Below are 14,975 nucleotides of genomic sequence, written 5' to 3'. Positions count from 1 at the left end.
CTCTTTCATCACCATTGGACCACCTGAGTCACCCTGTTGAAAAAACAAAAGTATAAGTGGTGTGAAGTTTAATATCTTTAAACAGATTTATAATCTCGAAAGAAATCCAAATACCTGACAGGAGTCTTTCCCTCCTTCACGAAGGCCAGCGCATATCATGTTTTCTGTGATTTTTGTAAATATCAAAAGCTCATCACACACTTTGTTGTCAACTACAGGAACTTCCACTTCCTGAAGAACACCTGGGTTTGGAAGAGACTCTGAAAGAGCAGGGAGTGGAGGAGGGAGGAGGACATCAGTCAAAGGGTTAATATTAAGGGGCAAGTTTAAATAATTAACCTATAATACTGATGATGTTAGAGAGTGCTAAGCTTATAACGATTGGAAAATAGTGCTCAGTTTTGTGAGACCGATAATAGCAAATGTATTGTTCCCCTATTATAAAAGTGTGAAGTGTAAATAATTGCTGATACTGATGGTCGACTTGTCCAATCATGGTAAGAAAACTAGGCATGTTATTCTTCAGTCTGGGACCAATTTCCATTGTAACATTTTGTCTAACAGAACTTATTTCTATTCAGAGTTCTATTAACGTAATCGTTTTTTTAAAAATGTACAAACCCATAGTTGGCTATTACAGATGTTGTTAGTTAGCAGAAAGGATAACCAACAGTATACTGATTTCAAGTACTTGATCAAGAACTGTCACCTCCTTCTTCGATAGCTCCCCAGCCAGTGACCCAGCTGTCTGTTCCCTGGTGGAAAATGCTGCCGCTGGCCGCCAGACAAACAGGTCTGATGTAGCCGCTGAAGGAGACAGCACTGCTCAACCGGAGCAGAGCCATGTCATTCTCATATGTGGAGGCATCACAATTAGGATGTAGAATGATCTCAGCCACAGTTCTAGACACTTCATTTGGGTTAGAACCGTACAAAGACTCTCGACCCAGACTGATAGTCCACCCACTTGTGCTGGCACTGAAGGGGGAATAGATGAACAGGGAGAACCATTAACTGCATGTAATTGTCATCGTGTCATGTGGTCCAGGTACAGTCATCACGAGCCTTGCCCTCCTTTCACAAAGTCATGAAAACATTGACTGTCTGTTGGTGAATATGATCAATAAGGAGCAACAAACGTGTACTACTGTAAAAGAAAGATGCAGTGGCCCCTCACCTGCTGAAGCAGTGTGCAGCAGACAGCACCCACTCCTTGTTGATGAGGGAGCCTCCACACATGTGACCGTAGGGTCTCTCAAGGCTGACCTGCCAGGGCCAGCTCCGAAAGATCTGTTCATCATCCTCATATCTTTATGTCATTGATGAAACATGATTCAAAATGTAGTGAATGCTGACACCTAATATATGTTTTTTTTTTTTTTTTTTTTAAATGTTTATCATTTATGCTTTAATGATCATTTATGCTGGTCTCTCTCGCTGGTTTCACTGCAAACTGCGCGCAGCCAATGAGCGTATAAAACGTCATCACGTAGCATTACGCCACAGTGGTCATGGGAAATGTAGGAAGTACTGCCAGGGGGATATATGACCGAGACCAGAGCCTCATGTATCATGCATGTAATGCCTCATGCATCACCGGCCAAACTGACTTGTAAGTTTTTATTAACACCCGCCAAAATGAATGAATATAATGTTAATTTAGAACCCTGGAGATGACACCTTTGTCAAATGGGTGTTTTAAAGTATTGTGTTTTTTGGGGAATTTGTCTGGGTTCCAGTGGGTTTCACTCAACTATATACAACAATTAATGTTTGAACAGTAAAAGTGTGGATTCATAAATGAATATGGAACATGAGTGATTTGTGATGTAGTCAACACTATACGGATAATGAAAATATTTTCAATTTTGTAACAAGGCCCTCTACATTTATGCACTCCTGGTAAAGATAAGTAAAAAGAGTCAAGGAGGCAACTTGCAAAATCAGGTTGGACCCCTTAAATTGGGTTGTCCTCCCCAAGAAAATGTTTCATTTGTTTGATGTGATTTCCTGTATTCTGGTGCATTTTGGGGATGGCCAATACTAAATTCAATCACATTCATAGCCTACATCCTGATATGTTGATATTGAGGCAATGATTCCATGCAAAGGCTTGGGCTTGGGCCCGGTAGGCCCGTGCAGTTATCCATCCCTGGTCCATTAAGATTGGATTTCTCCCTGTTCAGATCAGGAACCTGAGATAACCGAGGCACAAAGACAAGAGCGTTTTTTTCCTGGCGTGCCATTTATATAATCTGTTACCCTGGAGGTCACCTCTGATGTTTTTTTTTTACTTGGTGACCCCAAGATGTTACTTTTATCTGAACCACTCCAACAGCGATCCTTAGGGATTTCCCCCCTTTCTACCATCCTCCTCACCATCCTCCTCACTGTTCGCAGTGTTACAGTACAGTAGTTTTCATTTGATGAGCACTTGGGAATATTTCAAGTTTATTGTGAATTCAAAAACTTTGTGTTGAAGTTGCTGCTTGGAATAATCAGTGGAAATGAATAGGACTATAACTTACTGTCTGCAGCAGTTACACCTGTAGTGCCAGAGGTGGCAGCTGTTGTCGTGGGTCTTACATCAGGAGTGGTACTTCTCAGACTAGTTGTGGTTTCATGAGTGGTATCTTGAGATGGGTAAAGAGACAAATAATGCAGAATTAAATGCATGATTGAATGATAGAGAGGAAACAGATTAATCTGTGTTCAAAGGAGCTATGAATTCGGTAGCGCAGCCACACAGCCCTCTTTACTCTACAACGACACCTACATCATGATATTACAAAAGAGCTGGGCTGATGCTAGCTGGGTTTTATGCTAACTTACAACAAATTTAGACAAAAACATATGCCACTCAGCAGCACTCACAAAGAAAGAAACACACAAACACGCTGTGGCACTACTCACACTCATTCAAACACACACACATACACTTTACCAGGACTAGTGATGTTTTCATTTGGGGCAATGGTGGCATTTTCAATGCTGGAGAAGCCTACAGATAAAATGCAATTAAAGCATGCAATGACACAGGCTACAGTAAGTTTGTATGTGTAAAGCAATTAACACAAATCTGGAGCAGTCTTTCTTAGAGTTGGAGTTTCTAACTTGAACTCTGAGTGGTCATACTGACATCATACAATGACATCTTACACACAGGCATTAAATAAACAGATGAGATGAGAGACAAACAGAGCTTTGGACTGAGATCAGTTGTTTGGATCACTATTGTGCTTTACCCTCCTTTCAAAAATATTAACCAAACCTTACAGTCATTGTGATGAGCTATGGATACAAACAAACTGTGACCCTTGGTAATGAGTGATTTTTTGTCTCTGTCATACTGACACATACATGTTAATGTCTTCTATCATTAGAGTCTGAAGAGACGTGCTTTAATGTGTAGAAAATCAGGTCACTATTCAACATGCAGAGCATAAAATTTAAAAAGTCTCACCACGGTTTACTAAAGGACAGGCAAAACAAATTAACTAAACAGTGAAATAATTTCCTGGGGAAATTACCCTTTTGTAATTAATTTGGACAGCTAACATGTTCTCCTTTTTATACATCTCTGAACATATATTTGCATTATTGTACTGCTTGTAGGACAATTTTATGGGTCTAATGACTTGGAATTATGTTAGACTGTCAGCCCTGATTTATAACTTCCATAGACATTTCCATTAACCATTTACCATTACGCTCCATGGTATGTCTCTCTCTTTCTGTTGATCTGCGTGAAGATCACTAGTTAACACCTGCAATAACACCTATTATATTTTTAAATTATTAAAGTTTAAGAAATGATAGTCACAGTTGAAAGTCACGATAACAAACACGAGGATCCATGTTCTTGATGCTTCCATGGTAGACCAACGATGGGAATTGGAGTGATCAGTTCTTCTTTTCGATCTTTATATTATGGCACCTCTCCCCCGTTTGACATCTCTCTTTATCTATATGACAAAGAGCTTTTAATAACCATTGATCCAGTGCAAAGATAGCCTATAACCTGTTTAATTAAAGGTTAACTACATACAAAAGCTGTTCTGCGCCCCTCTATTTGTTTTGGTGTGAAAGAGCCATTTACTGCGAGAGTTCAGTTTCAGTTCAGCATGTATGTTTAGTCAACCCATCCTATAATATATTCATTACATAATATTCCGATGACGTTCACACACATTTCTTCATCTACTTCTGCATATAGTAAACAACTTTTTTTTTTTTTTATCTTCAATGAAAGACATACATCAACTTGCTATACATGACATTATTTCTGTAAAAGAAGTATTGTTGCCCTCAGATGACAGTTTTTTAGTCCGGGTGCGTTAGAACCAATACATGTGAGGAAGAGGCTATGAGTGGTTCGCACTCTGTAAAAGATGACTATACAGAGTCTGCAAGAGCAGACGTTTCAGCCATCTGGCTATTCTCAATGCTTGTTTAAAAAAAACAACAACAAAAAAAAACATGTAAACATAAAGCTAAACAAATCGTAAAATGTGTTTGTTTGCTGTTTGTTTAGCATGTTGTAAAATATGTAGTAAAAAATATATTATATTTCAAATTTACTGTTAGGCCTATTTGTTCATTTGTTTGTTCATGTCTGTCTGTGCTTGGTTTGGTGCACTGGCAAGTCACGCCGCTCTTTCTAGCACATTGTTTTTGTTTGATTCTCTTTGTTTGTAAAGTTATAGGGCATTTCTGTAAAAGAGCTTAATGCTCAGTCAATTTCCCCCTGAATAAACAATGGTTGATGATACAGAAGATTTTCTACATATATACACACACACTAATATTTATATTGTGAATAACTTCCCATTAATGCACCTGAAACTCACATTTCCAAAAAATAAGGATATAATTTTAAGATCGAATCTGAGATTTTATGAGGGAGCCGATAATTAAACATATTTTGGCCATCTCCACAGAAGTATAACAGACTACATTCTGAATTAGGCTACCGTGCTAGGATCAGGATTTAAGACAACAAGGATCAGTTGTCAGTTAAGGTCATTCAATTGAATCATTATTAATCAATCGTGAATGTACAAAGACAGAGAAAAGGTTATACAAAATGTAAATAAGAAACATGTTTATTAAAGCAGACTCTATTACTGTATGATAAAACACACTTATGTACACTCTTGTATGGTATGGGCACAGCCAATAAAGACTCTATCCACTGACCACAGGTGATCCTGCATCCACCCAATGGTGTGTTAAAAAACAACCACAAAGTCCACAGACTGTGTGAATGGATCATGCTTGTGGCAGTGGGTAAGCAAAAAAATTTGGTAAAAAAAATAAAACAATCAAACAACACATTTCTATCAGTAGGCAATGAGCCAGAACCAACAAGCCATCTATTATTTCCTTCAAAACTAGAGCTGAAGGTGGAAGAAAACTGAAAACTACGGAACCACTGTACTTCTTCCTGACAGATCAGTGTGGGCCACGGACAGTTTCTCATGTTTATGTTTATGTCATTTGGCAGATATAAACATAAACGGGAACATAAACAGGAATATGAAAACAGATCAGTGTGGGCCGTGGTTCCTTTTGAATGTTCCCCCACATAAGATGACTACATCGAATGTGGTCAACCAGATAACATCATCTGGGTCATGTTTGCAAACTGGGCAGCATGTTGGTGAAGACTGCAGGCTGCCCAATCATAGAAGGTCAGTGATGAGGCCTGTGTCACCACGAAGACGCTGGCGTTCCTGTAAAGCGTTAGCGGTCACCGGTGCTTTGGGTTTGTCTAAAATACACAAGGGGAGAGGGAGAGTGGAAGAGGACACACGATGGTGCATGAGTTTAACAGATCACAGAATGGTTTATAGCTTATCTGGTAACTTATGCAACACAAATATTATGGGATGTTTGAGTGACGTGTGTGTGTGTGTGTTTACTGTTACCTGTGCTCCCATCATAGGAAATGTTGTGTTGTGACAACAGAGAACGTAGTCTTTCGATTTCAGCATTCTTCTTCTCAATGTCCTGTCAACAAAACCGACACGGACACACACACACCACACACACACGCTTGAAGCTTACAAACATTAACAAAATCCCACATGCATCAGAGTTTGTCAGTTAACTCACATACTCTTGTACACACACCTGTCTGCATTGCTCCTGTGTCTGCTGGGTCTTCTGGGGGCGTTTTGGCTCATCTGGTTTTGGCTGTGTGCGCTTCAAGAATCCTGCCTCCTCAAAAAGGTCCCTTAGGAGCTTACTGTAACCCTACTCATGCAGACAGAGATAGAGTCCTAGATCAAGTATTGAATTCAGTTCAATTGAATGATGGGCAAAGTGCAACGTTTTAAGTCTAACTAAGGCTATTTTAACAAGGCACACCAACAACAGGTGTTAAATTTAACACCATGGGTAAGACCTTACATGAGTCTGCTCAATGCCCCCACATGCAAAATGATAGCTATAGGCCATGCATGAGAACTTTACTCGTTGACAGACTCTTGCTCTTTCTATAAAACATCCAAAAATAAATAGCAAAATAATGTGGAGAAACAACCGCTTTGACATAATGTCAAAAACGCCTGTATTGACCAGTTACTGTATCCACTGAAGTTGGCATGCAAACAAGCTAGAGCCAGGCCAGCTCTCTTGTAACACACCACACTGTGCCATGTGTGATGCTGTATTATATACAATGCAAGTCAGTGGAAGAATGCGTGGCTGCGTTCAAGACAACTTCAAGCCTACAGAATTCCTTTAAACTAAACAATAAAGCTCTCATCTAGCAGTTGCTGTGTGATGGTGTCACTGTATTTAGTTTTATATGCACTAACGTCAGAGACTTTCTAATGAGGAGACACAGCACTCACAAAATCCTCAATGGGGTTAGTTTGTAACGCCAATATGGCAGTTGTCTACACATATCCTGCCCCTTCCGCAGCAAAATAGTCGACATTTGAATATATTGTGCCAATCATGTGTTGTGATATCGCCGCTGGAGCAAGGTTGGTGTCGTGAAGCCATTTCTGCTCGAATAGATGCCCGATAAGTGCCCAAAAAGTGGTGCAATATGGCCGCCGAGTGGAGGGAATTGCCTAAAAGAACTTTGCTAATGTTACCTGGTCCGTGACAAGACCGTCGTATCGAGCCTGTTCAGCCTCGTCCCATTCCTTCTGCAGTTGCTCGCTGAGAGTAGGGTAAACTAGGTTGGGGGAAGGAATTAATGTTATATGTTATGTTAACATGGTTATCGTTATGTTAATGTGGTTATCGTATATTTGCAGCAGAACACATACACACACAGACTAATCTGTGAACATGATAGCGCTTTGGGACAATAGTATCTATCCAGCTAGGACATATTTGTACAGTGTATACTAGTATTTGTACAATAGTATCTATCCAGCCAGGACATATTTGTACAGTGATATATGGATATAATACATACAACACACACACACACACACACACACACACACACACACACACACACAGGATATTTTCTGTTTTGACCTTACTTTGATCAATCGTTCTGATTTCTGAACTTACCCAACAGGGAATGCTGGTGGCAAACTAATGGTGTCTCAAACGTAAGAGAATAGACACAGGTTTGCGGCTCCGACACCCGTGCCAGTTTACTGCTGTTTCCACAAGCCAGGAGCACCTGGGAACACACACACACACACACACACACACACAATAACCTATGTATGAAATACACTATATAAATAAAGTTGACTTGACTTGACTATGTAAAATGAGAGGCATGATATGCACAGAAACACACACTTCACCTTGGTTTGTCTGTTCTTGCTCCCACACGAGTCTCCCTCCCTCATCCACATGCCAGTGAAGGAGTTATTCTGAATCTCCCACTCCTGCCAGATCCTACACACACATGGAAGGCATACGCCATGAAATAAATAAGACATCCGATTATTGGCTTAAATCATACAAAATCATATAAAAACCCACACAGCTCCATATTCAGCATTAATATAAAACATTTCTTAGGGCTGTCACTCCTGGTTACTTCCAATGAGGATCTAGCTGATGCGACAGACAGGTATCGTGGCATACAATGACATGTAGCTCTCTAAAGCCTTACCCCCCAACAGAGAACAACACTGTTCTGGTTCATGCTTCAGATGCTGAACTATTCTAGCCTGGGTTTTCCCATGCTGCCTTATGCGCGCGATTTCATTCACGCTGCTGCTAAGCAGCCTGGATTCTATGGACTTCGTTTTCCCCTCAACGAAGGAACCAATCACAAAACGGAGGGAGGGCAGCAAGACGATGACGACACACCGAAGCCGTTATGAGCTATGTACAGACGCATTTGATAGACATTCGTAGCACCCAATAAACGGCTCTGGGCATTCGTAAACCAGGTTTCAAATACGAGAAAATTAATGTCTAGTTCCCAGACCCCATCTCAATTAGATGAGGTCTGACGTTAGCCAGGCTAGAACTATTCAGAGCATTCAGGCTAAAAATGAACCTTTGCTTAATACATACATTGTACATGTTAATATTTTGCATTAATCCTGTCAGTTGTTTAGTTGTGGAATCTATAGGCAACGATTTGTGTGGTGGTGAATGATTTGTGTAGTGGATAGGTCAGGTTTAATGCTTAGTATGTTTCAGAGGTGTTTGGCTCACAGTTTGAACAATGTGTTCCTGTTGTGTGATGTTTGCATATCATTTCAATGCTCCATTGCTGTATGTTTACTCACCCTAGGATTCCACTGTAGGCGTTCCACCGGAATGTCTGTTCATGCTGGGTTATGTTATGGAATGGACAAAATTCATATTTGTACCTGTGAGCAAACAACACATGTTAACACTGCCACACCCATAGAGGTCAGGTCACACATACACAGGTACATGAACCAGTCATGGTCACTAGCACTCACGTGGATTCGATGTAACTAAAGCACTTTCCTGCCAGATGATGTAGGTGTGGGGGTCCTGATACAGGAGAAGGGTTGGTCCTAGCCTGTAGCCTTGTACCTTGAGCAAGGAAGTGATTGTTTAGCCTGAAAGAAAAGATATGACAATTACAGAGCCGGACAGTAACGGAGTACATTTACTTGAGTACAGTACTTGAGTACAATTTTCAGGAATCTGTACTTTACTCGAGTATCATTTTTTGGGAGTACTCATGACTTTACTCAAGTACATTTGAGAGGCAAATATTGTACTCTTTACTCCACTACATTTCTATCCATAACCGTGAGTACCCGTTACTTCTTCTAAAAAAAAAAAAAATCTCGTAAACCCTCAATTTGTTGTTTCCCTCTCAAACGTGATTGGTAGTGATGTAGTACTCGAGTCCGGTCTCGGACTCGAGTCCGGTCTCGAGACCAATTTCTGCTTTCTCGGTCTCGTCTCGGACTCGTTCCTTCAAAGACTCGGTCTTGACTCGGTCTCGGACCACAGTGGGAGGAGAAGGACTCGTAATTTCAGACCGAGTCCTCGAGACCAACGCATTTTTTATGTTCATATAAAAAAACAGACAACACATAACAACAATAATAATAAAATGCAATGTTGACCGGCATTATTTAAAAATGACATCCCATGGTGCAATGCAAAGATACTGCCGTCAGAGCCGTTTATTTATTTCTATGGCTCTGCTGCCGGTGAGTGTCTGTAGGTCAGCATAGTCCATATTAGGACGTTAAAACTGCTCCTCTAAACAATTCCCAATCTAGCTTAGTCTGTAGGCCTAACTGTTGATTATTAACTGGAGTGATATTAAATTATGAATATTAAAACTGAACATTTTTTATAGTCTTGGTCTCGACTCGGTCTCGACTCCTAAAGGACTCGGTCTCGACTCGGACTTGCTTCCTCAAAGACTCGGTCTTGACTCGGACTCGACTGTATTTGAAAACCAACAGACTCGGTCTCGACTCGGTCTCGACCCTTCAAAGACTCGGTCTTGACTCGGACTCGGCATAGGCGGTCTCGTCCCCATCACTAGTGATTGGATTGTGCAGGCCTCACTGATTGGGACAGCCTATCAGCAATCACCTTCAGCTTTCCACCAAAGTCAACTCCATGGTCAGATTTAGATAAAGACGAAACTATGGACGAAAAACAATAGAAGAAAGACGCAGCAGGTCCATCCTGGGAATGTGCCAACCTGTGGCCCCACCTCACCAGACTATTTCAATTTTCTGAACAAGTTAATGATAGTTTTCGCTTCAAGTGTTTCAATTACAAAATAGTATTTTGTATTTGAAATACGTTTTTTTTTTATATACATGTATTAGAAATATGCCCATCCCTGGCGACATGGTAAAAAGATGAAAATTACTTGATTTTACTTTAAATTCCTTTTACATTCTCCAAGGTATTAACATTAACATTTTTCATAACTCCATGTAGGACGTTTCTGTACATATATGTGTGTACATATTCTGTGCACTGTGGCAGTAGTAATGCAATATTTAGAAAATGTAGGCTACTCTTGTACTCTTGATACTCAAGTACTTTTAAAAACAAGTACTTCAGTACTTTTACTAAAGTAGACATCTGACTGTTGTACTTTTACTTGTACTTGAGTAAAATTTAGCAAAGGGTATCTGTACTTTTACTCAAGTAATGAAGCTGTGTACTCTGTCCGCCTCTGGACAATTATCTAGAGTGTATATGACCTGTTATTAACTATATTACATTCCTACCATAGCCTACATTCTTTGTGGAACAGCCCATGTCGTTTAATTAAAAGTTTATGTATGAAATGTTGTGGCTCACCCAAAAGTATTGGGCTCCTCCACTATCTTCATCTTCCCAGAAAATGCGACATCCACTAAAAGTCAAACAGGGATCGAGAAACTATTACTTTACACTTTATGGAGGCTTACAAGCTGAGAACGTTGCCAGTATGACGCATGACAATAATAAGGTGGAAAATGAAATTATTTATTAAGCTACTTTGAGACCTAGTCCCCCAACCTTGCCTAGTCGTTAGTTACATGAAATAAACAAATGGACACTCACCCAATGCAATCAACCATAGTCGGTGGAAATATCGCCAATATATATTACACATAATCAAACTGTATTCTTACACAACTGAGTGGTACATCCGTATCAGAATGTTGTTGAAGCCATGTTTGTGCTACCTGAGCACGTGACTCACACAACCAGTCAGCTGACTACCCGAACATTTTGTTTAATTTAATTTTGATAGAATCGAGGTAGATTTCACGAAGTAACAGTGAATGCATCTTGGGTATATGGCCCACTGGTCATCTGATTTTTTGTCAAGAGAATAAAGGACTCCTTTCGGTTACAAACATTACAAATAATTGACATCGTTGCGCATGCTCAGTGATAGCTGGCAGTGACATCCTCAACGTGACTCTCCACAAGTTAGCAAGAAAAAGGATATGTGGAGATGAGTTGTTGCCTGTCTTCGCTACTGTACAACAGAAACACATGATAAAACAAGATCAGTGTCGATAGTGAATCGTATGTTTGCTGAACATGGAATTGACTCTTAATAGTTCCCTTGTGTTTCAAAATGGCAACCTAGCTGTGCTTAGGTAGCTAACTTGTTTAGCTACTTGTTCGAACTTCTTCAAGCTCTGCATACTGCATACATACCACTGGCCAGTGTAAGAGGACGGGTTTTGATTTGCCAACGTAGAGGACTTATTTTGGCTGGCAAGCTCGGGGGCTACACTTTCGGTTGCAGTGGTCGAGATAGCTTTAACGTTGTTGATTGAGTGGGGATATTGAAAGAGCTTAAGAATGGGAAAGAAAAAAGCAGGGAAGATGGAACGGTCTGGGAATCGGGGGAAAGATACGCGACACAAGATGAAGGGGAAAACATTGGAGACCTTCACTGAGGAGATGCATCACGCCTTGCAAGGTCTGTCTCGGTCTTCTCTCCATTGTCCTCACACCAATATTCACGGTTCATCTCTGTATTCAAATGGCACCAGTCAATAGCAACTGAAGTTGCCATTGACTGGTGCCATTTGTGTCTGCCTTGTGGTCTGGATCTGACCATAGATTGGTATTGCTTACTGAACTGTGTGTGTGTGTGTGTGTGTTTTGTGCTGCAGCCAGTGAGGAGGCACACGCGGAGGGGGCAGAGGTGGTGAAGCTGCCATGCCCGTTGGCAATGTGGGACCTGGGCCACTGTGATCCAAAGCGCTGTACAGGCAGAAAGCTGGTGCGCAAAGGCCTGGTGCGTGGGTTGCGTCTCAACCAGCGCTTCAATGGCCTAATCCTCAGTCCCATGGGCACCAGATACGTCACCCCTGCTGACAGGTGAGCCTAGTTAGTGTCACTGGCTAACACACATGATGTAGCCATATAGACACATAGATGGTTAGATCCTTTTGAATCATGAATTTACTTATGAATTAAATGTAGACCAATATAATCAATGGTGGTCCAGTCAACTCCAAACAATGTAAAGCTTGAGTTTGAATATGCAATTTATGTTGGTTCATTTGTTTAGAAACACTTTGTTTTGTAGTCTACTACTTATTGCTTTGTTTGCTCAAATGTGTTCACACTGTACCTTGTGTTATCTTCTGTGTACATTTTAGAAATGTCAACCCTGTCAGTTCATATTAATGTTACAAATTGTCAAGTGCATTTGTATAAAACTTGATATATCCCATCTGTTCACCAGGGAGATTGTTGCTCAGAGAGGCCTTGCGGTCATCGACTGTTCGTGGGCTCGATTGGAGGATACTCCCTTTAATAAGATGATTGGTGCTCACCCACGACTGTTGCCCTATCTTGTCGCTGCCAATCCAGTCAACTATGGTAAACCCTGCAAGCTGTCTTGTGTAGAGGCTTTCGCTGCCACTTTTTGTATCGTGGGTAAGCATCTTTCATCTTTCATCCTATTAATGAAGACACCACACTCTCCTCACCACACTCTTTTTTTTTTTTGTTCAGTGGGTGTGTTTTCCAAAAGTTTAATCAGTCCAGAATAGTATAGATGGTCGCACTCCAAAATCACTCTTCAATCTGTGTCTGCTAGGTTGTGTTAGACCCCAGTTCTGCCATGCTGGCTGTCCCTTTTACATTATGTCATTACGTCTCTGAGACTGACTATGACCCTGACTCTTCATAAATAATAAAAGTGGCCCACATCAAAGTACTGCATATTTGGTTGGACATTCAGTGATCTTTGTTACATTACAAACATTTTTATTTATTGCTATGCTTTATGTGTTTGTTTGATTGTTTATGTGTATGTCTGTGTGTGTGAGAGTATAGGTTTTCGGGACCTAGCAGTGTTAATTCTCAAGAAGTTTAAATGGGGAAATGTATTCCTGGACCTTAACCAAACCATACTGGAACGCTATGCAGCTTGCCAGTCAGAAGAGGAGCTGCTGGCTGTGGAAAAAGAATACCAAACCTCAGCCCCCCAGGAGGAAGATGAACTAGGTAAAGCTGATATGTAACATGATGGACATCTTTGCTTTACTGCTCAAAAAGTATCTGTGCTGTCACAACCTTGCAACCCAGTGCCACTGCTCCCGCCACATGCAACACACGTTATGCGTAGGGCACAAAGTGTCAGGAGATTGGGCACCAAAATTCCCAGTAAAGAGTAGCTTTAATGCAAAATGCTTCTCACTCTTACTTTTACAACGTTTACAATTTCAAAATGCACCTACACCTTGTTACATTGATCATGTGTTGCTGCTTTTATACTAAATTATTTTTATTCACACGCGCAGTGCACCAAACCTTAAGCGGAGTCTATTTTTGCTACCTCAACATACTAAAGACACATACTAAAGATGCAATGTCAACAGCGCAATACTCAAAAACTCAATTACAAAACAGTCGGGGTGAAAATTGGTGAAAGACTGCATTAGGGTGTGCAAATATTTGTGAGTGATTAATGTAACAAATACCTTCTGTTGACAGCCTAGACACAGCCTAGCTACAACACATTACAGTAGTCTCTCCTGCTTCAGATGTAACCTTAGCATCATCTGATCTGACCTGTCATTTCTGAAAGTATAGCGTGAATAATAGGACTCCTAAACTTAAGAAACAAGTACATGTCGTTTACTACAATATTCAAAGGACATTCTTTTGTAGTAGCCTGATACTAGATTCACAACACTTCCACTATGTCCACTGCCAAATGTATTATACGACAAAGCAGTTCCACTTGGGGCACTCAAATGGCTAGATTGCAACCACAATGATGACTATCTGTTTTTGATTTTGAATATTTCCTGACTGTGTTTTTTTTTGTCTTGTGTGTGTGTGTGTGTGTGTGTGTGTGTGTGTGTGTGGACAGATCCCTTTGATGTAGAATCAGGCAGAGAATGTATGAATCTGAATCGGCCCATGAGGTGAGTAACTCAGTGTTTCCTCTACGTTTATTTCAGCATGGCGGCCCCCCACGGTTTAATTAATACCGCCAAGGTAGCCTATCAGAATCAGGGCAGATGCACATTTGATTTTTAAATAATCCTGCGACGTATCCTCCCCTGCTGGCTGGCTCACATTGCAATTTAACAGCCTAAACTAGTCAGAGGTTATTGCTGTAGCATATTCTCAGTGTTTCCTCTTCATTTAGCGGTGCCACTGCTTCAGAATTAGGGGAGACGCAAAATATTGTCTGGAAGCATAGTAGGCTAAATGCCCTCCACTGGCGGCTGAAAATTGCAGTCTAAGAATAAACAGCAATGCTAATCCGAGGTAGGCCTACCTGTCTAGTTGTATTCCATAAATAAATTGTGTTTATAGACGTTAGTGGCATGCGCTATCAAGAGCTTCCATATGCTACACATGTTTGTCAACATGGTGGAAAGGTGTAGCACAGGCCAAGGAAACCCCATTCATTTCTGAAGCTGATCGTATAAAGTATTTACCATATCGTAGCCTATAGGCCTAAGCTCGCTCGCAACAACAGCAAAAATGAAACTGGAGGATGTCTCCGCGAAGACACTGCTGTTAGATGCGCACTCAATCGCGAATCG

The 14,975-nt window shown here is 40.8% G+C and overlaps 3 protein-coding genes across 7 annotated transcripts in view; 1 reads left to right on the top strand and 2 right to left on the bottom strand.

The window, feature by feature from the left end:
- The window catches only part of LOC121700722 (transmembrane protease serine 9-like), a 63,763-nt gene extending 59,869 nt beyond the window's left edge, over nucleotides 1-3,894 (bottom strand). The window contains exon 1 of the mRNA XM_042083923.1: nucleotides 3,824-3,894. Within this exon, the coding sequence (XP_041939857.1) occupies nucleotides 3,824-3,875 (52 nt within the window). The 5' untranslated portion in view covers nucleotides 3,876-3,894. The remainder of the gene's footprint in view (nucleotides 1-3,823) is intronic.
- A 1,195-nt stretch (nucleotides 3,895-5,089) lies between these two features.
- On the bottom strand, nucleotides 5,090-11,162 carry gnptg (N-acetylglucosamine-1-phosphate transferase subunit gamma). 2 transcript variants are annotated; one of them, XM_042082430.1, is made up of 10 exons: nucleotides 11,002-11,162; nucleotides 10,756-10,810; nucleotides 8,907-9,029; nucleotides 8,727-8,810; nucleotides 7,785-7,878; nucleotides 7,540-7,654; nucleotides 7,110-7,192; nucleotides 6,136-6,258; nucleotides 5,931-6,012; nucleotides 5,090-5,773 (listed from the first exon to the last, which is right to left on the bottom strand). In XM_042082430.1, exons 1-10 carry the CDS (start codon nucleotides 11,051-11,053, stop codon nucleotides 5,685-5,687), a joined length of 900 nt encoding a protein of 299 aa, XP_041938364.1. In that variant the 5' UTR covers nucleotides 11,054-11,162; the 3' UTR covers nucleotides 5,090-5,684. The 2 variants fall into 2 exon arrangements, with proteins under 2 accessions (XP_041938364.1, XP_041938365.1); XM_042082431.1 differs by having other exon boundaries at nucleotides 11,073-11,099.
- Nucleotides 11,163-11,328: 166 nt separating this feature from the next.
- tsr3 (TSR3 ribosome maturation factor) overlaps nucleotides 11,329-14,975 on the top strand; it is a 30,286-nt gene continuing 26,639 nt past the window's right edge. The window contains exons 1-6 of one of the 4 annotated variants that reach the window (XM_042082434.1): nucleotides 11,329-11,878; nucleotides 12,075-12,282; nucleotides 12,653-12,846; nucleotides 13,249-13,419; nucleotides 14,291-14,345; nucleotides 14,555-14,694. In XM_042082434.1, the coding sequence (XP_041938368.1) occupies nucleotides 11,758-11,878; nucleotides 12,075-12,282; nucleotides 12,653-12,846; nucleotides 13,249-13,419; nucleotides 14,291-14,345; nucleotides 14,555-14,669 (864 nt within the window). In that variant the 5' untranslated portion in view covers nucleotides 11,329-11,757 and the 3' untranslated portion in view covers nucleotides 14,670-14,694. Of the gene's footprint in view, nucleotides 11,879-12,074; nucleotides 12,283-12,652; nucleotides 12,847-13,248; nucleotides 13,420-14,290; nucleotides 14,350-14,554; nucleotides 14,695-14,975 lie in introns of all 4 variants that reach the window. The other 3 variants (XM_042082432.1, XM_042082433.1, XM_042082435.1) reach the window with 3 other exon arrangements.

The sequence above is a fragment of the Alosa sapidissima genome, chromosome 24, assembly GCF_018492685.1.
Source record: "Alosa sapidissima isolate fAloSap1 chromosome 24, fAloSap1.pri, whole genome shotgun sequence".
Lineage (NCBI taxonomy): Eukaryota > Metazoa > Chordata > Actinopteri > Clupeiformes > Clupeidae > Alosa > Alosa sapidissima.
The sequence above is the reverse complement of the archived record's forward strand: the minus strand, read 5'-3'. Positions and strand labels throughout refer to the sequence as shown.

What these genes read in the sequence shown, in the direction of transcription:
- gnptg (XM_042082430.1), bottom strand. Translation starts at nt 11,053, where the DNA reads ATGTGTAATATATATTGGCGATATTTCCACCGACTATGGTTGATTGCA. An exon ending in TTTAGTTACATCGAATCCAC is followed by an intron (nt 8,811 to 8,906) that starts GTGAGTGCTAGT and finishes GTTTGCTCACAG; the next exon opens with GTACAAATATGAATTTTGTC. An exon ending in ACGGTCTTGTCACGGACCAG is followed by an intron (nt 6,259 to 7,109) that starts GTAACATTAGCA and finishes CTGCATGAGTAG; the next exon opens with GGTTACAGTAAGCTCCTAAG.